The sequence below is a fragment of the Macrobrachium rosenbergii genome, chromosome 2 (assembly GCF_040412425.1).
Source record: "Macrobrachium rosenbergii isolate ZJJX-2024 chromosome 2, ASM4041242v1, whole genome shotgun sequence".
In the NCBI taxonomy this organism is placed as follows: domain Eukaryota; kingdom Metazoa; phylum Arthropoda; class Malacostraca; order Decapoda; family Palaemonidae; genus Macrobrachium; species Macrobrachium rosenbergii.
This window is the reverse complement of record NC_089742.1, coordinates 35,379,873-35,393,371: the sequence shown is the minus strand read 5'-3', so window position 1 is coordinate 35,393,371 and position 13,499 is coordinate 35,379,873. Positions and strand designations below refer to the sequence as shown.

The 13,499-nt window shown below is 39.2% G+C and overlaps 1 protein-coding gene across 3 annotated transcripts in view; it reads right to left on the bottom strand.

Annotated features, from left to right (window-relative positions):
* Positions 1–6,638: 6,638 nt before the first annotated feature.
* The window catches only part of LOC136844995 (uncharacterized), a 121,255-nt gene continuing 114,394 nt past the window's right edge, over positions 6,639–13,499 (bottom strand). For all 3 annotated transcript variants that reach the window (XM_067114528.1, XM_067114518.1, XM_067114539.1), the window contains 2 exons: positions 8,041–8,140; positions 6,639–7,458 (listed from right to left, as the gene is read on the bottom strand). In XM_067114528.1, coding sequence (XP_066970629.1) covers positions 7,070–7,458; positions 8,041–8,110 — 459 coding nt within the window. In that variant the 5' untranslated portion in view covers positions 8,111–8,140 and the 3' untranslated portion in view covers positions 6,639–7,069. The remainder of the gene's footprint in view (positions 7,459–8,040; positions 8,141–13,499) is intronic.

Genomic DNA, 13,499 nt, shown 5'->3' with positions numbered 1-13,499 from the left:
CATCATGTGTGACTTTCTTTCTAAGGTACATGATCGACTGTCATTCAGAGTTTTCCTGGGAAGCACCGGGTTGGTCAATTAGCATATATATATAGTGTGTATGTGTGTGTATATAATATAGATATATATAGCTGATTTATTATATAAACTGCCTTGACAACATCTACAATTTCATTTTGCCGATAAATCAATTAAACTGAATCTTAAGTGTAAAATATATCTGTTTTATAGAGGCAAAAGGTTCCTTTTATGGAATGAACGAATTGATGTAGGAGAATTCAAGAATTTTAAACCATACAGTACTGTTAAACTTACCTGGAAATTATATGAGTGGCTATCGCCTCTGCTGTGATACTCGACGGGTAAATAAGGTGATGTCTCCTACTTACGGTTCTTTGCAGCGCCCCCTCGGCCCCTGGGTGCAACCCCATTCATTCCTCGTAACTGTATGCACCTCCGTCCATATTCTCTTTTCTTCCATCTCACTTTCCACTCTCCCCTAACAGTTGTTTCATGGTGAACCTGCGAGACTTTCCTTCTGTTACACCTGTCAAACCATTTCACTGACGATTTCCGTTTCAGAGCTGAATGACCTCATAGGTCTCAGCGCTTGGCCTTTGCCCTCATTTTTGTATTCTGTTCCAGTGAGGTGCTGTGTTCTTTCAGGAATTATAATAGCAGGGTAAGGCTGACGCTTAAAAAAACAAAGACACTCATTTCATAATTTTATTATTTGTCTAGATTCTTCGCGAAGTAAACTTATTCTTTTCCAATGTACCCTTCTTACCTAGGACCATTTCATTTCGGCGGAAATGAAGGAGTTGCTTTACAAGTGTCTGTGTGAAATAATTGCTTTCCTAAGGAAACAGGAAAAGGAATCTGGGACGGCAATAAAGGTAATATTATAAGAATAGAGCATGGAATCTAGCAATAGCTTCGTCACGGATGTTGTCATTGGTTGTGCCTGGAAGAAGAAATACCACCTGTTAATTAAGCAATCTACTCAGAAGCGTCTTATACCTCACGATGAATAAACAAAGCGAAATTGCTTATTACACAACATTGTTGTTCTAGCCAATGCCTCTCTTTTGTTTGCCTGCGATTGCCCAATGCAGCCAGGGAAGAAAATGACAGATTTCTAGTCAGTTTTTTCCGTGAATTTTGTTTTTTGCGGTTAATTAAAGATATTTAAAGCTTACTGTAAAAATAAATACAAGCTTTAAGATAAAATCTTTCGCAGATCATAAAATTCAGGCCTAACGCTGGGGCCTATAAGGTCACTCAACGCTGAAAATAATGCTGTGTAAATTGTTAGGAGAAGGTGGAACGTAAGATGGAAGAAAGAGGAATTGGAATATAAAATTTAGACCAAAGGCCAAGCACTGGGACCTATCAGGTCATTCAGCGCTGAAACGGAAATTGAGAGTAAAGGAGTTTTTGAAGGTGTAACAAGAAGAAAACCTTGGAATTGCACTTGAAACAATCATTAGGAGAGGGTGGAAAAAAAAGTTAAGTGTACCTTAGTTTTACCAGACCACTGAGCTGATTAACAGCTCTCTTAGGGCAGGCCCGAAGGATTTGACTTATTTTACGTGGCTAAGAACCAATTGGTTACTTAGCAACGGGACCTACAGCTTATTGTGGAATCCGAACCACATTATAGCGAGAAATGAATTTCTGCCACCAGAAATAAATTCCTCTAACTCTTCATGAGCCGGCCGGAGACTCGAACTCGGGCCTGGCGAGTGCCAGTCCACAGCTCTACCGACTTTCCCAACGAAGAGCTAGGAGAGGGTGGAAGGTAAGATGGAAGAAGAAAGAGAATAGGAACGGAGGTACAGTTAAAGGAATGAAATGGGTTGCAGCTAGGGGCTGAAGGGACGCTGCAAAGAACCTTCAGTAATGCCTACAGCACACCCTGTGAGGCGCACTGACGGCACTACTCCCTTACAAGGAGTAACTGAAACAGAAGGAAAAATTGAAATTTCGATTTCTTGCGAAACCGTAACAAAGTGAAAAGAGAGAGAAAGTTGCGAATATCTCCCTGAAGCAGCGAAGCTTTGTGTCAAGATTCCCCTTGTGAAATGACTGTCCCTGCAGAAGAGTTTATGACCAGCATTCGTCAAGACCTTTGGCAGCTGACTTATTCCAATTGCGTTTTCTTGTCGTGTACTGAATGACGTCACTGGCTGTATGTACCAACCTCTCATTGGTCTTACGATAGTGTATGTGATGTCATCTGCCTTTGTGTGTCCCCACTCGTTATTCTTTTTATTTTGTCTCATTATTAAACTTCATTATCACTTATTATTATTATTATTATTATTATTATTATTATTATTATTATTATTCCTCATTTTATAACTTTTTTTATCAGATCCCCGTGAAGTTAACCAGATTCTTTGATCTAAATGACATTGACACTGAGAACATAAAAAATGCCAAAATCATAAAAAAATTTATTTTATGATTTTGACATTTTTTGTGTTTTGGCATTTTTTATGTTCTCAGGGTCAATGCCATTTAGATCAAAGAATCTGGTTAATTTCACGGGGATCTGATAAAAAGTTATAAAATATGAGGAAGTATAATAATAATAATAATAATAATAATAATAATAATAATAATAATAATAATAATAATAATAATAATAAGTGATTGTGAAGTTTTACTTCTCAGTAAATATAAACATGAAATGCTGCGCAATGACGAATATTTAGAGGATAAGAATAAATGTGTCACTCTTCTCGCAAACAATGGGTATTTTGCAATAACGAAGACGTAATCACTTATAGAGACAATAACATTAGCGGAACCAACAGCGCAGAATATGAAAACACTTGAGACTCCAATAACCACCGCTTCCTTTCAGTCGCCTGTCTGTCTGTCAGTATGTCTGTCCGCAAGATGCTTTAAAAAGTTATAAATGGCACCAATGAACTTTGTGGAAAGGAAGACTTTAAGGGCCGGGAAGTCTGGATTGGGTTTTGAAGTAAATCCTTCAATCACTCGCTCACTGTCCCGCTCAGCTTTTAGGCTCCCTCGTTACCCATCACCAATCAAGCAAGACCTCAGCGCTTCCTTATGTCTAAAGGGCCCCGTAGACGATGCGACCGGCGGAGCAGGTTCCGTTCTAACTCCGGTATCCACGTTGGCCATAGACGTGGCTGATGAAGAGAAATCAATTATCTCACGATAGCCTACTTAATGAACTGAAACTTGAACCTGGTGACTGGTTCAGTTACCCGAGAATCGACGAGCAGACTTAAATGGAATTATTATATGCGGCGCCCCCCGCCCCGCCCTCTTATAGAGAGAGAGAGAGAGAGAGAGAGAGAAACACACCCACATTCAGTTGTGTGAGACAACCAACATATCACTGCACGAGGTTGTTGGCTGCACTTCACTTCCTCGCCACAGATCGTTCCTTTGGGCACATAATCTCAGAGTCACGTAAAGCAATTATTCAAGTTTTTCAACGAGACTTTATGGAGGTAAAAACTACGTTTGATGCATACACACCATTTCTGTATAGATCTAGTGGTATATAGTCTGTTAAGCAGTAGTCTACGGTCCGCTAAAGAAGACTAGGCCTTTAAATCTACGTTTCTTTATATACAAAACTTTTAATTTATGCAAGGAAAATCAAAATATTATTGAAAACATTAACATAAACTATTTCGTGTAGGAAAATGACAATGTAATTTAAACGTTAGTATTAATACACACATACATACATACATACAGACAGACATACATACATACATACATACATACATGTATGTATATATATATATATATATATATATATATATATATATATATATATATATATATAATCATGAAGCTACAAATGTCGCTTAATATCGAAATTCACGCTACCTCGGTATATCTCCGTTGGAGAATTGTCGCCGAAGGGGAATTTATATAAGTGATAAATGAATTGGAATCGTGGGGACACGAACCGCGACGAAAGCCTATTCAGCGACTCCAGTTGGCGTAAACCATTGAGCCATCAAAGAGGTATAAGTCTTTTGCCGAGATGTCGTACTGTTTTTACCCGTCGTGAGCGGGGAAAGTGTACTAGCCTCGACAATGACCCACCTCCGCCATGACAGTTCATTGGTACGTTTGGAACACGCAGCTCTTGTTATGAAATTTTTATCACACCGTGATTTATATACAATCATGAAGCTACAACATCTCGGCAAAAGACTTATACCTCTCTTGATGGCTCAATGGTTTACGTCAACTGGAGTCGCTGAATAGGCTTTCGTCGCGGGTTCGTGTCCCCACGATTCCAATTCATTTATCACTTATATAAATTCCCTTCGGCGACAATTCTCAACGGAGATATACCGAGGTAGCGTGAATTTCGATATTGCGACATTTGTAGCTTCATGATTGTATATAAATCACGGTGTGATAAAAATTTCATAACAAGAGCTGCGTGTTCCAAACGTACCAATGAACTGTCATGGCGGAGGTGGGTCATTGTCGAGGCTAGTACACTTTCCCCGCTCACGACGGGTAAAAACAGTACGACATCTCGGCAAGAGACTTATACCTCTCTTGATGGCTCAATGGTTTACGTCAACTGGAGTCGCTGAATAGGCTTTCGTCGCGGGTTCGTGTCCCCACGATTCCAATTCATTTATCACTTATATAAATTCCCCTTCGGCGACAATTCTCCAACGGAGATATACCGAGGTAGCGTGAATTTCGATATTAAGCGACATTTGTAGCTTCATGATTGTATATAAATCACGGTGTGATAAAAATTTCATAACAAGAGCTGCGTGTTCCAAACGTACCAATGAACTGTCATGGCGGAGGTGGGTCATTGTCGAGGCTAGTACACTTTCCCGCTCACGACGGGTAAAAACAGTACGACATCTCGGCAAGAGACTTATACCTCTCTTGATGGCTCAATGGTTTACGTCAACTGGAGTCGCTGAATAGGCTTTCGTCGCGGGTTCGTGTCCCCACGATTCCAATTCATTTATCACTTATATAAATTCCCCTTCGGCGACAATTCTCCAACGGAGATATACCGAGTAGCGTGAATTTCGATATTAAGCGACATTTGTAGCTTCATGATTGTATATAAATCACGGTGTGATAAAAATTTCATAACAAGAGCTGCGTGTTCCAAACGTACCAATGAACTGTCATGGCGGAGGTGGGTCATTGTCGAGGCTAGTACACTTTCCCGCTCACGACGGGTAAAAACAGTACGACATCTCGGCAAGAGACTTATACTCTCTTGATGGCTCAATGGTTTACGTCAACTGGAGTCGCTGAATAGGCTTTCGTCGCGGGTTCGTGTCCCCACGATTCCAATTCATTTATCACTTATATAAATTCCCCTTCGGCGACAATTCTCCAACGGAGATATACCGAGGTAGCGTGAATTTCGATATTAAGCGACATTTGTAGCTTCATGATTGTATATAAATCACGGTGTGATAAAAATTTCATAACAAGAGCTGCGTGTTCCAAACGTACCAATGAACTGTCATGGCGGAGGTGGGTCATTGTCGAGGCTAGTACACTTTCCCGCTCACGACGGGTAAAAACAGTGCGACATCTCGGCAAGAGACTTATACCTCTCTTGATGGCTCAATGGTTTACGTCAACTGGAGTCGCTGAATAGGCTTTCGTCGCGGGTTCGTGTCCCCACGATTCCAATTCATTTATCACTTATATAAATTCCCCTTGACAATTCTCCAACGGAGATATACCGAGGTAGCGTGAATTTCGATATTAAGCGACATTTGTAGCTTCATGATTGTATATAAATCACGGTGTGATAAAAATTTCATAACAAGAGCTGCGTGTTCCAAACGTACCAATGAACTGTCATGGCGGAGGTGGGTCATTGTCGAGGCTAGTACACTTTCCCCGCTCACGACGGGTAAAAACAGTACGACATCTCGGCAAGAGACTTATACCTCTCTTGATGGCTCAATGGTTTACGTCAACTGGAGTCGCTGAATAGGCTTTCGTCGCGGGTTCGTGTCCCCACGATTCCAATTCATTTATCACTTATATAAATTCCCCTTCGGCGACAATTCTCCAACGGAGATATACCGAGGTAGCGTGAATTTCGATATTAAGCGACATTTGTAGCTTCATGATTGTATATAAATCACGGTGTGATAAAAATTTCATATATATATATATTTGAAGATAAAGAGGCCCATAAAACACTATTTGAATGTTGCAACCACATATTTCGAGCACTTCCTTCTGTGCCCTGTTCACTGGTAAAATATGGACAGATGAAGTGTTACAAGAGTATGTACAGTATACAAAGCATATGTAGGTGTGGCAGTAAGTCTCCGTTAGTATGCAGGTGACCTGCATACCATCGGAGACTTAATGCCACACCTACATATTCTTTGTATATATTCATCCGTCCATATTTTACCAGTGAACAGGGGCACAGAAGGAAGTACTCGAAATATATGGTTGCAACGTTCAAATAGTGTTTTATGGGCCTTTTTTCTTCATATCACACTGTGGTACTACAGTAAAAGACATTCATATATATATATATATATATATATATATATATATATATATATATATATATATATATATATATATATATATATATATATATATTGCAACCATCTCCTGTAATTTTTCAACGAATTTATTATGAGCCTCATTTCAACATCTTGTATCGGAATAGTCTTTGCACCTAATTAAATCTTCACAGACAAGGGTGTTGCCCATGAAGTTCAATAAACTCCCTCAAGAACTCCTCATCTGCCGATGTAGCTGTCACGCTTCCCTTTCAGCGTCTAGTTGAAACTGAAGTAAATCCTGAGATCACGCCATAGACGTGGACGCTTCGGGCCACCTGAACTAAAACGGAAACCATGAACCTGGCAACGGCAGGCTGCGAGCTGGTCGGAGAGGCCGATGGAGAACACCATAGACAGTGAGATTTCCTTCCGGTTCAGACGGCCTGATCCGGCGATCGTGTTGTCTGTGGGGCCCTTTACTCCCTCCCTGGCCTGTCCAATTTCCTGTCCTATTCACGTCCCACATCACTTGATTATTTCCGTCTCTTGATCCACGTGTGATTGAAGATGAACGGAGGAGCTGCTACGTCGCCATAGACATATATATTGTACTCCTTTTCTCTCATACATCGACAGCTCTCGTCCTCGACGAAATTCAGAAAGAGGTGCCATTCCTCTTGCCTCTCGTTCACCACGGCTAACTTTCGTCTCTTCACTTTCTCGGTCTCGACGCCGCAATAAGCTTTCTCCCTCGAGGAGCAGGGGCTCAGAAAGCATCTGCAGCGCCTGACTTTCAAGGCTCGTCCTTCCATTGTTCCAGGTATTGCAGCTATCGCATAATTGTTCAAGTAACTTCGGACTTTCTTCCAAGGTATGTACATATACCTGGGACGGCACGATTCAGCTTGTGACTTCACTAATTCTGTAAGGACAAAAAACAATAATGGCAGCCTTGCAATATACTGTATAATGTTTGACTTTCTACGCCACAGGGCCATTTGTACGGTGTGACATTATCTAAAGGAAACTGAGGCCTAATAGTTCTTATAAGTCCGATCAATATTTCTGAAAAAAAACTTTATTTTGCAATCAACTGACAGTATATAAGCAGAGAAAGGTTGACATGAAATTTTCACTAAACGACTGAAATATATAAGTTCCATTACATTTAAATTATAGCAAGACTAGTAAGAAGATAACATTACTTAGGGAAAAGGAAAAGCATCTCTCTTCCTCTATGTCACAAATCGAGGGACCAGTGTTTGACCTTTAAGCCGGAAGAGGGAGGATGGTGTGGTCCTGTTGGTCAAAATTCAATATATATGCCACTGTTGACCTAAGCAATGAATTGGGTGCCTAGTTGTTGGTCAACTTTTGTGGGTCGTCGCTGCTGGAGTTGAAAGTGAGAGAAAGAGAGAAACACCAGGTGTGTTAATTGCTTCATTAAAATGCTAATCCGCAGCCTACCAGGTGAAACAATTCAGAAGACACTTCTTTTACTTACGATTCGAATCTGTGACCGTGCTGAGTAGACAAAGGCAGGTCGTCAACAGAAGTTTGAGGAAGGCATCCATTTTATTTTCCCAGTTTCTTTTCGCTTAAATCTGAAATTAGCGAAAAATCGTCACTCTACTTGAGACATCGTCACTCTACTTGAGGCTCTTTACTTGCACTACTGCTAAATGTACATTATCATACATCTGACACTGAACATCAGAAAATTCCTTATTGCACTTACATATTTCATGGTTCATGCACGACAAAACTTAGGATAGTGTTCAAGTTTGTTTTGAGGAACTTGCAGAATTCCCAAGTTTTAACATTTTCTATTTGTAAGGTATCAATGATTGAAATCTAATCCTGAAAGGGAGGAAACTTGCAAAGTGTTGTTATGAATGTTGCATTAATGAAGGACTATCTATTTAACAAGAGAAAACGAAACTTTTGGCATTTAAAGTGACTTTTGCTAGCTTATAAAAACTTTTTAAAGCAGACACTAGTCTTCCATCATATCTAACTTTCATCTTGTTTCAGGAAATCCATTTTCATTTATAAAGCAAAGTAGGTCGAAATAACATATGTCAAGGTAACTAACCATTTGAACTGTCGGGAACTACTAAACTCCTTTTCTCGGGCAATAGGAGGGAAATTTAGAATGCCTGAAGTCCTCAGAACAATAATTGAGAACAAGCAAAAAAAAAAATGTGAATCCTTTGAAATATTCATCACAACTGCTCATGGGATGTTTTTAGTCATTAAAAGCAAACGCACACACTCATTCGTACTGTTGACGGAAGTAATAACATGGACAAAATGGGACAGCACATTAACCCTTTCTGGTTATTTACTCTCGGTGAGCAGTGGAAGAGTTAGACGCATTGTAAGTTTACACAAAACGCTTCACATTTTTTTAGTTTTCGCAGTTTTTTTTTTATGTTCAAAGGATAAGAAAATGTATTTTCTGCATATCAAATGTAACAAATTTACAAGAAGTGGATAGAACATTACTTCTCTCAGTAATGATAGATATTTCAATCCCTAATATTCTAAAAATGATAAAGCAATTAACAGAGACAACACTTGGGGTCGTTGCGGGTGTTTGCTTTACGGCCGGCGTTAGCAGCGCTGATATTTTAAATAGGCGTTGGCAGCGCTGATGGCGCAATCCGGGCTCGGCTGAATATTCCCGGAGAATTGCTGAGTCGAGGTGTTCGAGACACTTCGGTACCAATCCACTTATCATATAATTTTCCTTCGGTGATATTCTCGAGTAGCGTGAATTGGACATTAAACGAAATTTGTGGCTTAATGATTGAATATAAATCATATTGATGTGATAAAAAAATTCATATACACATATATTTATATATATAAATATATATATATATATATATATATATATATATATATATATATATATATATATATATATATATATATATATGCTTAAAAAATCACAGTAGATGCACGTGACTTCAGTGTATAAGCGAATCACACAGGAAAATGACGGGCAGAAGTTCAGTACCGAACGCTTTCACGTTTATTAATGCATCGTCTGGGCACAAATGAGACACAGATGAAAAGAAGGTTACAAAGTAAACAAAAAGAACAAGAATACCAGATGGTCAATTGTCAAAGGGTAATAAACAGAAAGATAACCCTGGATAATCCGGAATAAAGTGGTCACAAACTAAAACCATAGAATGAACTACAAGAGATACGAAAGTTTAGCTGTACAAAATCCAAAAACATGTATAAAAGTGAATACCAGATGGTTGATTGCCAAGGGGTAATAAACAAAAGGGTAATCCAGGAAAATCCGGGATCTAAAACCATATACTTAACCATAAGAATTACGGAATCTTACCCATTCAAAATGCAGAAACATGTATAAAACCGAATACTAATTTTGCTTATATTTATCAACAACTTTTTTAATTATGAAGGCATCAAGTTTAAACGAACCAAGACTTAAATTTAGAACACTTTCACTATTTGACTTGATAAAACAAGATTCAATGCTATTCCTTTTAACTGTGTCGTTGCACGGGACTAAAGATCTCTCATATGTATGAATAATGCATTCGATATTTGGCCCGTTCTCACAGAATATTGGTGTTTTTTGATTCGTTGTGAAAGTGATTTTTCAGTTTGTCCATAATATATTTTATCATATTTTTTTACAATAAATTTCATAGATGCAGCCAGAAACATCTTTGGGAGAATTTTTTATTACTAAACTCTTAACATTAAAATCATACGGTAATTTGAGAATATTATGCTTGCTGAATTCCAGTTTGTTATTAGTTAAATCAACCGTTTTCCTGGCTCTTTCACATGCTACATCTACAAAGGTCATTGGATATTTAAGTTTCAAAGCAATATCATAAATAGTTTTGATATCAGCATCAATGAACTGCGGGCTACAAACGCGTAAAGCCCTTAAGAACATTCCAGAAAACACAGAGAATTTAACATTTTGATGATGATTGGAATAATAATGAACAAAAGAGGCAATTTAGTTGGTTTTCGAATGCCCGAAAAGGTGAAATTTCTATCATGTCTATGGATAGTTACATCAAGAAAATTCAAATTACAACTACTTTCCTCCTCTAAGGTAAATTTTATAGAAGGGACTAAATTATTTAGCTTAACCAGAAATTCCTGGAGGTTTTCGTGAACTGGCCAGATACAGAAAATATCATCCTCATACCTAAACCATATAATTTTCGGGGCAAAATTATTGGTAAGTGTTTAATTCATAGTTTTCGAGGTCGCTGAGATGAATGGTGATACTCTCGATGCCCTTTAAGTCCAACTTCAGTCCTGATAGGAAGGAGGGGTGAGAAGGGGTGAAATATAAAATGTCAAAAATGCTGGGCAAAGTAACTGAAGCAACTATTTTAACAGGAAAGGGAGAGAGAGAGAGAGAGAGAGAGAGAGAGAGAGAGAGAGAGAGAGAGAGAGAGAGAGAGAGTTTATCAGTTGTCATTCAGAGTATTCCCGGGCAGCGCTGGGTTGGTCAGCGTGTCTATACATATAAAAATGGATGTATGTATGTATGTATGCAAGTGTGTTTGTATGTTCCAGCATAACTCTGAAATGCATTGAGGAATTTCAACCAAACTTGGTATACATATGACTCACTATCTGGAAGAGAATACTGTGAGGGGTGAGATGTCGCTAGGACCAAAGGGTGTGGGGTGGGAAGGGGGCGACATGTAAAAATAACCGAAAACAGCAGATATTAGTGTCTAATCCATAGTTTTCGAGGTTGCTGAGATGAACAGTAACACTCCTGATGCCTTTTAAATCCAAGTTCAGCCCTGATAGCAAGTGGCGGTGAGAAGGGGTAAAAAATAAAAAGTAAAAAATTAGTATCTAATCCATAGGTTTCGACGTTGCTGAGATGAATAGTGACACTCCTAATGCCCTTAAGCATAAGTTCAAACCCGATAGGAAATGGGGGTTGGGAAGGGGTGTAATATAGTGTCAAAAATGTTGGGTAACGTAACTGAAGCAACATTATTAATAGGAAAGAGAGAGAGAGAGAGAGAGAGAGAGAGAGAGAGAGAGAGAGAGAGAGAGTAGAGGGGGTGTTAGGGAGGAGAGAGAGAGAGAGAGAGAGAGAGAGAGAGAGAGAGAGAGAGAGAGTTTATTGGTTGTCATTCAGAGTTTTCCCAGGCAGCTAGTACCTGGATAAAAGGGACAGTCACTAAAGTAGTGCCTGGATAAAAGGGATAATAACCACAGTAATACCTGGATAAAAGGGACAGTCACCACGGTAATACCTGGTTAAAAGGGACAATCACCACAATAATACCTGGCTAAAATGGACAGATGGAACAGCAATACCTGCATAAAACAGTTATATATGGATAAAAGGGACAGTTACCACAGTAATGCCTGTCAGTTCACACCAACTGTTCGAAGGGTGAATGACTGCATGAAAAAAGTAGAACTGCCAGTCTTCCTTCTCTCATCCTTTCCCCTTCCACCTCCCCCTTCCCTCTTGCATTCCCCTCCCCTATCCATATTCCCTCCTCTACATATAAACTGTCATTCAGAGTTTTCCCGGGCAGCGTCAGGTTGGTCATCAAGTATTTTATATATATATATATATATATATATATATATATATATATATATATATATATATATATATATATATATATATATATATATATATATATTTATGAAGGAATAAAATGCTGTCACTGATAGGGTCAGAAATGTCTTCTCCTGTATTAATTATGAAATTCTCTACTACTTGTTGAAGATGGACATTAGACAATTAAAAATGGGTCACACTTATTACATATAAGTACATATTTACCTACATATTATATAACGAGTACTTATAATTGCTTACTTATAATTTACTTGTAATTTGTAAATATAATATGATTGTGCACATGTTATCAATGAAATATATTTAGTTATATATGACAAGTTTCACTGTTCATTTAAACATTAAGTCAGTACGTGGACCCTTCAAAAACACTGATGAACACAAATAAGTATACCTTAGTTTAACCAGACCACCGAGCTGATTAACAGTTCTCCTAGGGCAGGCCCGAAGGATTAGATTTATTTCACGTGGCTAAGAACCAACTGGTTACCTAGCAACGGGACCTACAGCTTATTGTGGAATCCGAACCACACTATAGCGAGAAATGAATCTCTATCACCAGAAATAAATTCCCCTAATTCTGCACTGGCCGGTCGGAGAATCGAAAGCTGGGCCAGCAGAGTGCTAGCTGAGAACGATACCCACCCGTCCAGTGAGGAACTACTGATAAACATAAAAGTAATGATGGGTCCTGGTATTAGAGAAACCAAAAAGCGCTACCTTTTAGCCGGTATAGCCCTACCCATTTTCCCGTAATATAGACTCGTTTATACAATGTGAATACTACTGTCGTACATGTAGAGCACGTGGACATTAACACATGGCACATGCGCACGCACATACTTCAGAGAGCCCAGCTCTAGTTCTTCTTTGGAAGGGTGGTAGAGCTTTCGACTGGCACACTGTTGGCCCAGCGTCCGACTCTCCGAGCCGCCAATAAAGAATTAGAGGAATTTATTTCTGGTGATAGAAATTCATTTCTCGCTATAATGTGGTTCGGATTCCACAATAAGCTGTAGGTCCCGTTGCTAGGTAACCAATTGGTTCTTAGCCACGTAAAAATAAATCTAATCCTTCGGGCCAGCCCTAGGTCTGGTTAAACTAAGATATACTTATTAACTTCCTGACGGAAAACGCTCGGGACTCCGCGCTTATTTGAAACATGCGGAATCGTGTGCGACGAGCGGCGAGGTTTAGCAAGTTATGCCGCCAGTTGTGAAACTTAACAATTCCTATATAGTTGGCCACACTGGCGGAGTGGGGCGATTTCCCGCCTCGCTAAACCTCGCCGTTCGTCGCACACGATTCCGCATGTTTAAAAAAAAACGCGG